General features: G+C 52.9%; 1 protein-coding gene across 1 annotated transcript; it reads left to right on the plus strand.

Moving 5' to 3' along the window:
- The first annotated feature begins 1,712 nt into the window (after positions 1–1,712).
- Positions 1,713–3,046, plus strand: LOC105194096 (histone H1C-like). The gene is made up of 3 exons (XM_011158824.2): positions 1,713–1,779; positions 2,023–2,231; positions 2,636–3,046. The coding sequence occupies exons 1-3, from the start codon at positions 1,713–1,715 to the stop codon at positions 3,044–3,046; spliced, it is 687 nt and encodes a 228-aa protein (XP_011157126.2).
- Positions 3,047–13,473: the final 10,427 nt, after the last annotated feature.

A 13,473-nucleotide genomic window follows, 5' to 3' on the forward strand; every position in this document is an offset into this window, starting at 1 on the left:
CCGCCTTACCTTGTCTCCATTATACGGGACTATTTCCGGAACAGGGTGCTGGAGTACCGGGAAAAAACCGGGCTCCAGCAGCAGAGGGACTTGTCGTGCGGCGTTCCGCAGGGGTCCGTGTTAGGCCCCCTGCTGTGGAATGTCGCATGCGACGCCGTGATCCGCAAGGCCCTCCCCCCTGGCTGCCACACACGTTAGTGGTGGTCAGGAGAGCCTCCTGGCTAGAAGAAATTATCCACGGCAACTGCGCCGTGGAGTGTGTCATCGGCTCCATCAAGAGCCTGAGGGAAAAGGGCCCCTGAGAAAACGGAAACCGTATTCTTTCATGACGGCTCCAAAGGGCGACCGCTCCAGGCCTTCATCCTGGTGGACAACACCCCAGTTCAAGTGGGGGATACCCTAAAGTATTTGGGGTTGCTACTGGACGGTCGCTGGGCCTTTGTCGAGCACTTCGACAAACTGGCCCAGCGGTTGGGCTTGAGGACAAATGCCCTCTTGGGGTTGATGCCCAACCTCCGGGGTTCGAGGGTCGGTGCGAGGCGCGCGTACGCCTTAGTGCTACGCCAGAGCGAAGGCCGTCCGCCTGCAGGGGGAGCTGTTACCCCCAGGATCGCAGCGTTGTTACGGGAAAGAGCACGCCAGCAGGTGAAAAAGTCGCGCCAACGATCGGCTGGCAGCAGAATCTCGGATCTTAGAGGCCGTCCTACCCCACTTGGACAAATAGGTGGGCCGCCCCTGGGGCGGCCTATCCTACCGGACGACACAGGTGCTCACCGGACATGGGTGCTTTGGTGAGTACCTGTGCAGGATAAAGAAGGAGCCGACGACACAATGCCATCATTGCAACGACGTATCGGACTCCGCGCAGCACACACTGGAGGTCTGTCCAGCGTGGGATGAGCTGCGCGAAGTCCTGAGAGAGGAAGTCGGTGACGACCTTTCCTTGCGGGCCATCATCACACAGATGGTCCGCAGGGAGAGCGCATGGGTCGTGGTCTCTTCCTTCTGCGAGCAGGTTATGCGGCAGAAGGAGGAGGCCGAAAAACAACGGGAGAGGAGGCTGGGAAAACGCATGCCCCCCGGCGACAACAACGATGATAGGGCTAGCGGGAGCGGGGGCTACGATCCACCTTGACTCCGCCCCGGCCGCCCAGAAGACGAAGAATCGCCCCCCTCCCGGCCCAATGGCTAAAAAGCAGCGGAGGGGCGGAAACGTCGTGGTCGCCCCCTCACTCCCTACCATAGAAGAGGAGGGGAACGACAACAATGTGGAGAGGAGGCGACCCTCCTTTCCTGCGGCTGCTGCTAGCCCCGCTTTTGGGACGCGCAGCCGTGAGGGCCCTTCACACTAGTAAGCGAGGCAAACCCCACCTGACGGTCCGGGGGGAGCAACCCTACGACATAACGCGAAGTCACTCCCCCTACTGCCTCGCCGGGGAGAAATGGGGAACACTAGTGTTCTTCATCCCCAAGGAAGTAGGGTGTACCGTGCCGCGTCTATGTGGCGCGTAGGGACTCGAGGTTCCGGCGGGGGCCGGATACCCCGAGCTTTATCCCCAAACACCAGGGGAAGAGGCGGGAGAGGGACGGTGTCCCCTTCCTCCGACCTGAGGCTGACAAGGCCTAAAACCTCCAGGGGTGTCTACCGTTAAGGCGCCCTTGGCGAGCCAAGTCGGCCATAGGCCGACCGGGTCCGGGGGGGCTCCAAAAGTATGCTGCACGCGTTGCCGAAGCTCCCCCGTAAGGACCAGGGCAGGACACCCGGAGGTGTTTTAGTGGGTAAGCCCTTGTCGACACGTCGTCGGCGGGGGAGAGCCCCACATAACCACCAGGCCTTCCCCGGGGCCTGGGGTATGTGGAAACGCATTTCCCCTACGTTACTAAAAAAAAAGGCCAGGAGGGCTATCTTGGTTAATTGGAGGACGCGGCGGCGACGGCCAGAAAAGTGGCCGTCACGTCTTGTCACCTAAAGGGGACTTACATAAAGGCGCCCTCTTAAGGAGACAGCTGAGGCCATTATAGAGGCCTTCAAAGAGCTGGAGGTAGAGAGGCTAAAGCGCGACAATGCCAGCCTCCGTAAGGAGATGACCGAGCTTAAGGTTACCTCCGTAAAGCAGAGCTACTTCAAGAGGCGACCGCCGCGTATAATCGAGGATTTCTCCTCTGACAAAGGCAGCGGTAACGAGCAGGTTCCCCAGCCTCTACGCAAGACAAGGAGGCCTGCAAAGCGCGTGGGAGAGATACCTGTGGCTCCCCCTGCAAAGGGGAGAGAACTGCCTGTGGCCCCTCTTGTGCAGGAGGGAGAGACACTTGCGGCCCCTTCTGCGAAAAGTAGCGCAGGCACGACTATTTGCTCTCCGCCGCTTGTTCCGGGGAACTGGACGGAGGAGTTTGTTACACGCATCATGAGGCTGTTGAGGGGGGGGATGATGAGCGCAAGATTCAAAGTTATCAAGTCTCGTCTCTAGCGAAAGGAGATCCTTTGCCCCCTCTACCCCTCGCTGCTTCAAAGAAGGTTAGGGCCGGGTCAAGGACGCTTCCCTCAGCCAAAGGGGCGAAGCCTTAGCCGGCCTCGTCGGCGGCCGCCAAGGCTGGGAAAGGGCAGGATAAGCCGTACCTTCAACCCTTGCCCCAGCCGGCGCGACCGACGGCCCCGGCCCTCGTCCAGAAAAGTCCAGGGGACGCGGATGAGGCCGGCGACAACGCCTTGTCGTTCGTCGAGGTGGTTAAAAGGGAAAGGAAGAGGAAAAGGACGGCCACTGTCTCCGCGGCTTCTCCTACACCCACCAAAGGGCAGTCCAAGGAGAATGCCACCGCGAACAAAAAGGCGGCACCCTCCAAAAAAGCAGTGCCTACTGGCAAGGCGGCCCCCGCCCCCGCAAAAAAGGTGGTTAAGGTGGCTCCTTCCCAGAAGAAACCTCCATCATCCGGGAAAAAACGGAGAAAAGAGGGAAAAGTTAGGACGGCAGCAGTCGTTCTCACAGTCCCCCCTGAGAAGGAAGCTGACCTTCTGCGGAGATCAGAAGGGCTGCGAGGTCCAAAGTGAACCTCGCGCCCCTAGAGATTGACCACTTCCGCATGCGGAGGGCGGTCAACGGGGACATAATACTTGAGGTCCCCGGTGAGGAGAGTGCCCCCAAGGCGGATCGGCTGGCTGAAAAGCTGGTCACCGCCCTTAGGGACAGTGCTGTCAAGGTCTCCAGGCCGGTGCTCAAAGTTAAACTGAGGGTCACCGGCCTGGATGACTTGGTCACCGCCGAGGAGGTGGTCGCGGCTCTCTCGGTGGCGGGAGGTTGCTCTGCCGCCGACATATAGATGAGTGGGCTTAGGCCCGAAACCGGCAGGCTCCGTAGGGCATAGGCCCGCGTCCCGAAAGCCGCCGCCCTTAAGGCGGTAGAGCCAGGGAACATAAGAGTCGGGTGGGCCATGACTCGAGTTGAGCTACTCAAGGCCCCCCTGATGCAGTGCCATCGCTGCCTGGAGGTGGGGCACGTTTGAAACAAGTGCTTCGCGGAGATGGGCCGCAGCAGACTTCACTACCACTGCGGCCAAGAGTGTCACCTCGCCGGGGCGTGCCAGGCCTCATCAAGGTGCCCGAGGTGCAAGGCGCGCGGCAGCCCTTCCAACCACAGGAGAAAGGCCTGTGTAGCCACACCTCTCCTAAAAAGAGGGGTGGTCAAGCCAAGCCTATGGCCTCGCCACTTGGCGTGGCAGCGGAAACTGCAACAAAGAAGGATGGGGGAAAGACGGCGGCCAGCACCGTCTCCACCGCGGTAGGTGAGGGAGTTGCTGTCCCCTCCCTTATGAAGGTAATAAACCAGGAAGAGGCCATGGAAACCGATAAGTAATGGCCAGTACCGGTTTCCGCCTCCTGCAGGCAAATCTAAACCACTCTGCAAGGGCGCAGGATCTCCTGTGCCAGCATCTCGCGGAGTGGTCCATAGATCTGGCTGTGGTCGTTGAGCCATAACTGGTCCACAATCGAGCTGACTGCCTTGGGGACCGGGATGGTCCGGTGACCATCATAGGCGGTGGCGATCTGCGGGCCTTTGCTCTCTCTCTTGTCGAGAGGGAAAAGGGTTACGTGGCCGCAAGATGGGGCAAGGTTGTGGTAAAAGGGGTGTACGCCTTCCCCCCCGAGCCGCAGCCTCGCCCAATTCGAGCAACTGATTGAGAAGGTAGGGTTGGTTGTCGACCGATCCCGCCCTTCACCAACAATCGTCGCTGGGGACTTTAACGACAAGCTGGAGAAGTGTGGGTTTCCGGCGACGTGTTTGAGAGGGAACTCCCTGGGAAATTGGGCCCTGGAATTGGGGCTCAATTTCCTTAACAGAGGGGCAGTGGAAACCTGCGTGAAGCATAACGGGGGCTCTATTGTGAACTTTACCATTGGATGCCCCTGCGCCTTGCGTATGGTGTCTGGTTAGAGAGTACTGGAGAGACGAGACTCTCTCGGACCATCGATACATCCGGGTTGAGGTTTCCAATCCTTCCGGCCGCCGCCAACAGCAAACGCGTGAGCAAACCGTTGGTGGCTATGGGGAAGGCCAGGTGCCGTGCCGCTGGGCTGTCAGAAAGTTACATGTCGACCTCCTGATGGCCGCGGCCGAGGGATCCTGACCAGGCCGCTAGCTGATGTCAACAAGAGAGCGGCGCGGCTGCGGAGTATCCTGACGGACATTTGTAACACAGCAATGCCCCGCATCCGGAAGGCCCTCCCTGTAAGAAGGGGGTGTATTGGTAGACGCCCGAAATTGCTCAACTCAGACGTGAGTGCAATTGGGCGCTCCACCGGTGCACTCATTGCGCACAAGCGCGTAAAATACGCGGAAGTTCTGGCCTCGCTGAGGGACCGGTGACGAGATGCCAAGCAATCCCTGCAGCGGGCCATAAGTGACGCCAAGGCTAGGGCTTGGGAAGAGCTGGTCAAGACGGTCGATCGCGATCCGTGGGGGCGCCCCTATCATATTGTGCAAAATAAATTTAGGGCGCCCTTAACGGAGAATCTCGACCAGCAGTTCCTCAAGACTGTGGTCACCACCCTGTTCCCTCCGGGGCCGGGGGAGGTGGCCCATCTCGGCGTGCCCCACCCGCCGTTGCCTAACTGGTGGGGGGACGTGCACCAAGTCTTGAAGGACGAGGTGTTGGAGATTGCTAAATGGCTCCGGGCAAAAAACACAGCCTCGGACCCGGACGGCATCCCCATAAAAACCCTGGCCTTGGTGTCAGGAATTTTGGTGGACGGCCTCTGGCACTTGTTCAGGAAGTGCCGGAGGCCGTGACGGTTTCCTACCGCATGAAAGGAGACGAGGATGGTGCTCCTCCGAAACAAGAATCTAGAACGTATTTTAGCGACTCGCCTCCAAGAGCACTTGTCCTACGAAGGCCCCGATCGGACTGACTGCCAGTTCGGATTCCGTGAAGGTCGATCTACCGTCGATGCTATTTGGCGGGTTCATTTCTTCTCGGATAAGGCTGTCTCCCGCGGGAGGGTGGTGTTAGCTGTGTCACTCGACATAGCCAACGCGTTTAACACTCTCCCGTGAGAGTGTATACGCTAGGCACTCCGCTTTCATCGGGTGCCGGCGTATATGCAGGAAGTGATTGGGGATTACCTCCGGGACAGGGGTATTTGTTACCCGCGTCGGTACGGGGTGACCCATAGACAGGGGATCCATCGTGAGATCCCTCAAGGTGCGGTCCTTGGATCACTCCTGTGGGACCTGGGTTACGATTGGGTCCTACGGGGCACCCTTCTTCGCGGGGAGTAGTGTGCTACGCTGATGACACGCTGCTTCTGGCGTGGAAAAATGATTGGAGGAGCACCACTCGCCTGGCCGAGACGGGGATGGCACCTGGTGAGTCGTATACGCTCGCTGGGCTTGCGCGTGACCCCCCCCCCCAAAAGACCGAAGTCGTCTGGTTTGCCGGACCTCGGGTGAGGGGGCCACCACACGGGGCCCAGCTTTCTGTAAAGGGGGTCCGAGTTCCAATCGGGACCCAAATGATATATCTGGGTCTCGTCCTCAACAGCAGATGGTTGTTCGTGCCGCACTTCTTGCGACTAGACCCCCAAGTGCGGGTGGTGTCTGCCAGTCTAGGCAGGTTCATGCCCAATCTCGGGGAACCCGGAGGAGGAGTTCGCCACCTTTATCTTGTGGTGGTCTGGTCGGTCAAGCTATATCGCGCTCCCGTGTGGTACGCCAATATGGCGGCCAGCCGTCGCTTAAAGGCGCTCTTTCAGAGCGCCCAGCGGGGGTTGGTTGTCTGTACGGCACGAAGATACCGGACCATCGCCACTGTGGCGGCCATGCTGGTGGCTCCCGTGGATATTCAAGACGCGCGCGTATACAGAAAAATGCTTGCGCCGTCGGGTTCTTGCAGCGGCTCCCTGGACGCCAAAGAAATAGAAAGTGTGTTGCCTCAATGCAAAGCGACGTGCTGTCAAAGAGTGGGGCAAGGATCTGTCTCTAGACGGGCCAGGCTCTCGCGCCGTTGACGCCATTGGGCCTGTTTTGAAGGAATGGGCCGGCGGCGCTTCGGACCTAACCTAACCTAACATTTAAGTTGGTGTAGGTGCTCACCGGGCATAGTTGCTTCGGTGAGTATCTGCACCGCATAGAAAGGAAACCCAGGATGTGCCACCACTACATAGCTTGAGTGGACTTGGCGGATCATATCATGCTGGACTGTCCACCATGGGAGGGTGACTGTCGGGTTTTACTCCGGGCCCTGGGTTTAAATCAAGTAAACTTCTCCCTTGAGAGCATGATAAAGGCCATGCTCGAAAGAGAGGAGGAATGGGGAGCCGCGCTCTCCTTCTGCGAGTCCGTCATCTCACAGAAGAAGAGTGCTAAGAGGAGGAGGGAATTGGTTCCGGACGCCGCTCCCTCACGCAAGAAAAGACCCGGGAGAAGAGCCCGGGCATACGCCCGGGTTTTATAACCCGATTGTTTGCAGACTAAAGGGAAGTACGGGCGTATTGTGCCTAGCCTTTCAATCTGTGACTGCTGGGAGCTGCAGAAGTCGGGCGCGGGGATGCAGCTTCTGGCAGGGGAGACCGTTGCGTGGCGGTTCCGCAACGGTCTCCAGTTTGGACGGCCTCCTCCCACATTTTGGGAGGGGCAAAGGAGCTCGAAGGGCACCCGTTGGAGAATGCCTTGCAACGCGCCCCCCACGTCTCATGTAAAGGTGGACCACCATGGAATTTTAGTCGGTAAGAGTCTGGCATAACCGCTCCCCTCTCCCCCGGGAGAGGAAAATATTTGTGAGGATTTTCTCATGTAAAAAAAAGTAAAAATATGGAAATGAAGCGTAGCGAAAAGGGCGGAGCCCTTCCCCCGCTCACGCGTTTTCTGTACCACATAGGTGTCTCAATTTATTGTGTAATTTTTAAAACAGGATTTTTTCGCTACGGCCACGCGATATTATAAATACCTGTATTTCCGCTTGCCGCAGCTACAAAACGCTAGAATACACACACACACACACCCAAACGGAGGAGACAGAGGTCGTAGGTCCACCTCTTGCACCCCCTCCGTGTGTGTGTGTTTGTCGGACAACATTTATCCTTTTACATGTTTTATTTCGCACAATTACAAGCATGCGTTACTTAAAAATAAATGATTACGCGTATACCGTTGCAATTACAAAAATTGTCCATAGAAGCTTTGTTGTAGACAATTTCAAGAGATTCAATTTTTATTGGACACATTTTTTCGTAAAATGAATATTTTCTAAAATATTTCAGAAAAATTGTTTTTCTTTCTCTAAGCATATGTCAAAAACTGTATGAAAGCGCCGATTAATTTATAAAAAAAAGTTGTGCATTATTTTTTTCTTGATAACATATATCAAGGTCAAAGTCGTCAGAGGCTGCTCCTCTTTTAGACTTTTATCAGAAATAATAATACATTATATTGACTTGACGAAATCAAAATGCAAGAATAGAATGTCTATGTCAGCCATAGTGATTCTTGGTGCACATTAATAACTTTTCTAATTTTCAACTCAAACTTCGAGCCGCTTATTTGTTGGACTTAAAACGTAGTCATAAAGCCGGAATAGTAATATTAATGCTATAAGATGCATATATAATAATCCTCCATTCCACCCTATAAAACTAAACTATTTTATTGCAGAAAAATGCCACCTTGATCAGAATTCAAATCTGGATTTTCCAAATTCCGTGCGGGCACTTTACCACTCCGACTACCAAGACAGTAAAATAATTTATAGTTTTTCCGGGGAGAGGAAAATATCATGTACAGGATGCCATGCAAAGTTTACTTATGCTTTTGTGGGTTGGAGCAAATTAACCATGTTGATCCGTTTGGATCTATTTAACCTAAAATAATTTTTGTTTCTCTGTAACATTTTTATGTCACAAGCGAGCAATTTGGCCTTTCATAACTTTGTTTTATATTTTAATGTGATTAAAAAAGTTTAATAAAATCTTTCCTCCTTTTTTTTAAATTTTTAGGTGCCGTGATCACGCGCCAGTGGTTGACTTTCTACAATAAGGGCGGACAGTGAACATTTGCAAGTAACCCGTGAAGGCCACAATCACGCATTTCGCATATCTTTACTCGCAGTGACTCTCATCGATTATCGGTAACTCTTAGTAATCGTGCGCCGATATCACGCACACCGAGCCAGTGAATCTCAGCATTCCTGTTCATTCTTTTTACTGATTTTTAAATGTTCGCAAAACTCAGTGCAAGAAACCGTAAGCGCCGCTATCACGCGCCTGCGTCGTGCATCTCTCTGGAACTCTCGTTTACTCTGTCGAATCTCGACATTGCTAAAAATTTGCAAGTAGGCGATTTGCAAATTTGACGCCGCTAACACGCGTTTTGCAATTGCACTCATACGCTTTTGTGTGTCACTTTGAGTGACAAAGACAGCCGCTGACGGCTGATAGAGACGGCGCGCTAGCTCGCACTCGGACTCTTTCTCACTCGCGCGCGTCAACATTTTGAATGCTTACCGTCCGAATAAGCGCTTGAGCATTACGCTTACGCGGCGAGCAATTAATTCTCGACTTGCCTGCCCGAGGTTAAGATTATCATGTCGACGACCGTGAATGATCTGCTCATCAAGCAGAGTGAAAACATCGGGGCTCTTAAACAAATCCTCGTCAACTTTAAGAAGCAAACCAAGCCAAACATCACCGTTGCCAAAACGCGAGATCGTCTTTTTACATTGGAAGAAAATTGGGCCACCTGCCGTGCTTTTCACGTCAAACTGCTTCAGGCTATTACGGCGGAGTAGCGGAAGACTCTGCGTACTTCGACAAAGAGAAGTTACTGGCCGCAGAAGACGTCTACAACGACACTGCCAATCTCCTTCGAAAAATGATAAGTCGACTATCACCACCTCAATTCACGGTTAATGATCACATTCTCGATTCCTTTGTTCACGAAACAAATAATCAATGTTTTCAATTGCCACGTGTCACGTTGCCTAAGTTTTCCGGCAAATTAACTGACTGGGAAAACTTTCGCAATATCTTTGAGTATCTTGTTGCAAATAACGATACCTTTTCAAATTCTCAGAAATTTCATTATTTAAAATCAATCGGTAAACGGAGATGCCTCGTTACTAATTAATAATTTAAAGATTTCCGATGCAAATTACGAATCTGCCTGGCAGTTGTTAACAAATGAGTACAACGATAAACAAGCGCTAATTTAAGGATGGTTACATCTAATTGACAAGGAAGGTGTACCTTTTAAAACATATCACATCGACCATCTGGGACCTTTACGTTCCACGAAAAAGAAATACGTACATATCTTCGCAATGATCAACAGGTTTACAAAATTTATCAGGTTGTATCCGGTAAAGACAACAAGCACAGCCAAGGTAATAGACAAATTAGTCAAACAAAGCGCTATTTTTGGAAACCCACAACGCATTGTGTCGGATTAAGGCAGCGTTTTCACCTCACACGACTTCAAGAAATACTACAAAGACGAGGGAATTGAACACACGACCATTGTGACTGGAGTGCCTCGAGGGAACGGCCAAATAGAGAGAGTCAACCAAACACTGATACCTTTATACGAATCGACATCGGACATTTATATTGCAATCGTTTCAACTCATCGGCAAAAAGCAATTTTTTGTGTCGGCAATTTAAAATAAACATTTAGTGCGAAACTGCAAAACTTTGACAATTCATTTTTTGTCCGCTCTTGCAGTGCGTTTCCCGCACCAAACGCCGAACCATTCATCCTCTTCCGTTCGCGTGTGTGTCCATCGCTCTCTTGCTTTCTCTCTCTCTCTCTCTTTCTCTTTGATCACGTGAGTACCTGTGGTAACGCTTTGCTTCTGCTCCGTTATTTTCTCGCCTCTTTTCTGCTGCCTTTTGCCCTATGGGGCTGCCTGTTGCAGTTTGCTTGGTCAAGGCCTCCTCTACTTGACTCCTGCTTTCGTGGTGAGTGCATCCGGGCCGCCTCCGCTTCCTTTTCGCGGTTTGTCGTGCTGCTTTCAGCGTCGTAACCTCTCCTTCTGAGCTGGCATTCTGTTACTCTGCGCTTGTGCTGCGGGCTGGTCCGTCTGCTTGGCGTTCTGAAACTACTGCGACTGGGACCGCTTTGTGAGGCGGTATTCCGAGACTACTGCGGCTGGGACCTCTCTCCGACTCTGCGTTCCAACGCATCCTGTTTTTGCCCTGATTGGCTGCTCTGAGTCAACTGTCCAATCATGACACACGCTTGCGGTATCTGTCGGAGGTTCATCTCTGCTGCAGACGCGTGCATTTCAATGCGAGCGCACCGGAAAGCATTTTTATCACAAGAAATGCGTGGCCACGCTTGCCGGGTCGACATGCAGCACCACGCCGTCGGTTCTTCCCTGTCTTGCCTGCAAAGGACAAAGTCTCTTATGGCCTTCTATCGGTTCTGCCCTGCCTGCGGGTTGCTCAGCCCCTTCCGAGAACGTCGCTGCCCGGAGCTCATCGGAGGTTGACCCTCTATGTGCTATGGTTGCCTCGCTTCTTGCAAAGATGACCGTTATCGAGATCCAGCTGCGGGATCTACCAACCATCAAATCTCAATTGCAGGATCTTTCTTCGATCGATTCCCCAGCTTGCTGCCCTTGAGACTAGGATGTCTGCCACCTCAGAAGCACTCACATCCTCACTTGCTGAGCTGCGACAACAGCAGGTGAATATCAAGGCTCGCTCAAGGCGCGTCCCGTGACCACCGTTGCTAATGCTGATGTGCGAAAGCTCGAGTCCCGCCTCGACGCCCTTGAGCAAGTCAGTAGGAGCTCCAAGCTCATCCTATTCGGGGTGATTGAAACCCCCTCCGAGAACCTTAAAACTATTCTCAGCAATATTGCACTTGCTCTCGGCGTCGAGGTCGGCCTCGAACATATCGTGGGTTGTTTTCGCATCCCTGCCAAGGAGGACCGCCCTCGTCCGCTCGTGGTCAGGCTTACCTCGCGTAAGGTCCGCGACCGGATTCTTGCGGGTAAACGCTCTCACGGGAAGCTCGACGGCTCATCGGTTCCCGGTCTTCTCCCTGGGACCATCGATATCAACGAGCGCTCCCCTCGTCCACTTGCAGGATTTTTGCGGCCACGAGGGATGCGGTTGGCGAGGGTCGTCTGCACCGTGCTTGGGTGCGCAACGGACGTGTATTTGTTAAGAGACACCTCGATACCTCGCCTATCAGACTGCGGGGTAGCGATCACCTTTCCGCACTTATTGCCAGTGCCCCTCTGCCTTCATCATCCTCTGGTGAGTCATCGCACGACCTTCGCAATTCGGCGCGCGGCCTCGCGGCTGCTTCTCCCCCGACGGGGACGGTTAACGCTGCCGATGTCGCTAATGCCTCCGCGACCCGTACGATGACGGGCCGTGACGTGAATTGCGGGGCTATTCCCAGGGATTCTTTTAAGCGCACTAAATGAGGTTAAATCCCCCTTCTTTCCGGACGATTGGGATCTCTGCGCGTGTTCCATGTTAACTGCCAATCCCTCCTCCCCCACTTCTTTCAATTTGCTAATTTTTTCGGTCGAGGTGATTACGACCTTATTGCTCTCTCTGAAACCTGGTTGAAGCCACACGCGCCTGACAGTTTTGTCCAGCTTCCAGGTTATTACATAATTCGCAGAGACAAGGAGGGCAAGGAGGGAGGAGGTGTTGGGGTATACGTGCGTCGCGGCATTGGCGCTGAGATCCTCGCTTCATCGCCGACGCTCTATAGCGCGCTGCCGAAATATCTAATCCTCCGTATCTCTCCTCTTTGCTGCCGCTCTTTCCTGCTTGCCATAGTTTACCGACCTCCAAAGCTTGGACACCTATCTATCTTTCAATCCGATTTCAAAAGACTTTATCTCTCCTTTACAGTTGCTATTATTATCGGGGATTTCAATATTGACCTCAATCGTCCTTCTCATGACTCCAATTTCCTTCTCGACTTCAGCTCCTCCAATAATCTCCATATAGTTCCTTTTTCTGACACCCACCACACTTTCTTGTCACACTCTAGAATCGACCACTGTCTAGTAAACAATAAAAATTTAGTAAAGAGTTTTCAGCAGTTTCCAATCCTTTTTCTATCAAACCACGATCTCATCGAAGTCACTCTGGACTTTTGTATCTATAGAGTTCCACCTCGCGTGATCCGAATTAGAGATTATTTTCAATTCAATTCAGACGACTTCTTTTCCTCCCTTCTCTTTCAAGATTGGCCTACTGTTAACTCTACTAGCTGCCTGGATCGTAAGGTCGACTTGTTTTACTCTTTTATCAATAACTCATTGACCATCCACCTGCTTCACAAAACATTTGTGGCAAACAAGCCCCCTGCTCCTTGGCTGAACCAACAAGTCAAGTCTCTTCTCCGGGAACGAGACGCCGCCAGAAGATCTTTTCTCCTATACCTCTCCCCTGATCGGTGGGAAAGGTTCCGGTTTCTCAGAAACTTGGCAAAATCGCGCCTGGTCGAGGGAAAAAATAACTACTTGTGCAAAAGACTTGATCCTAAATTATGCCCAGCAAGACTGTGGTCGGAGCTGCGCTCGCTTGGCCTCGCCAAGAACCGCTTTTCCAACCTTCACCTCAATCTCTCTCTGAGAGATCTCAACTCTTTCTTTACCACTGCTCATCTCCTTCACTCATCTCTTTCTCCTTCGTCTCCTTCTTCACTCACCTCTTTCTCTTGTCATGCCTCCTCTGTCTCCGATCCTACTACCTTCTACTTTCCCTACGTCCTTCCTGAAACCCTACTCAAAGCCCTCAGAGCAAGCTCCTCCGACTCACATGGTCCCGATAGCTTAAACCGCCATATTATTCTCCTCTGTCTTCCCGTCATTCTTCCTGTTATTCTAGACCTCTTCAACTTTTCCTTTAATTCCTCCACTTTTCCCTCTTCTTGGAAAACCTTACATGTCATCCCTCTCCCCAAAACCGGTAATCCCTCCGCCCCGTTTGACTTTTGTCCTATCTCTCTCCTCTGC

This window comes from Solenopsis invicta, chromosome 4, assembly GCF_016802725.1.
Source record: "Solenopsis invicta isolate M01_SB chromosome 4, UNIL_Sinv_3.0, whole genome shotgun sequence".
NCBI classification, from domain to species: domain Eukaryota; kingdom Metazoa; phylum Arthropoda; class Insecta; order Hymenoptera; family Formicidae; genus Solenopsis; species Solenopsis invicta.

Excerpts from the sequence above, each read along its gene's own strand:
- LOC105194096 (XM_011158824.2), top strand. The coding sequence starts at position 1,713 with ATGCTGCACGCGTTGCCGAAGCTCCCCCGTAAGGACCAGGGCAGGACA. Across the intron at positions 1,780-2,022 it reads ACCCGGAGGTGTTTTAGTGG|AGGCCTTCAAAGAGCTGGAG; the intron begins GTAAGCCCTTGT and ends AGGCCATTATAG. Across the intron at positions 2,232-2,635 it reads CAAGGAGGCCTGCAAAGCGC|CCGGCGCGACCGACGGCCCC; the intron begins GTGGGAGAGATA and ends CCCTTGCCCCAG.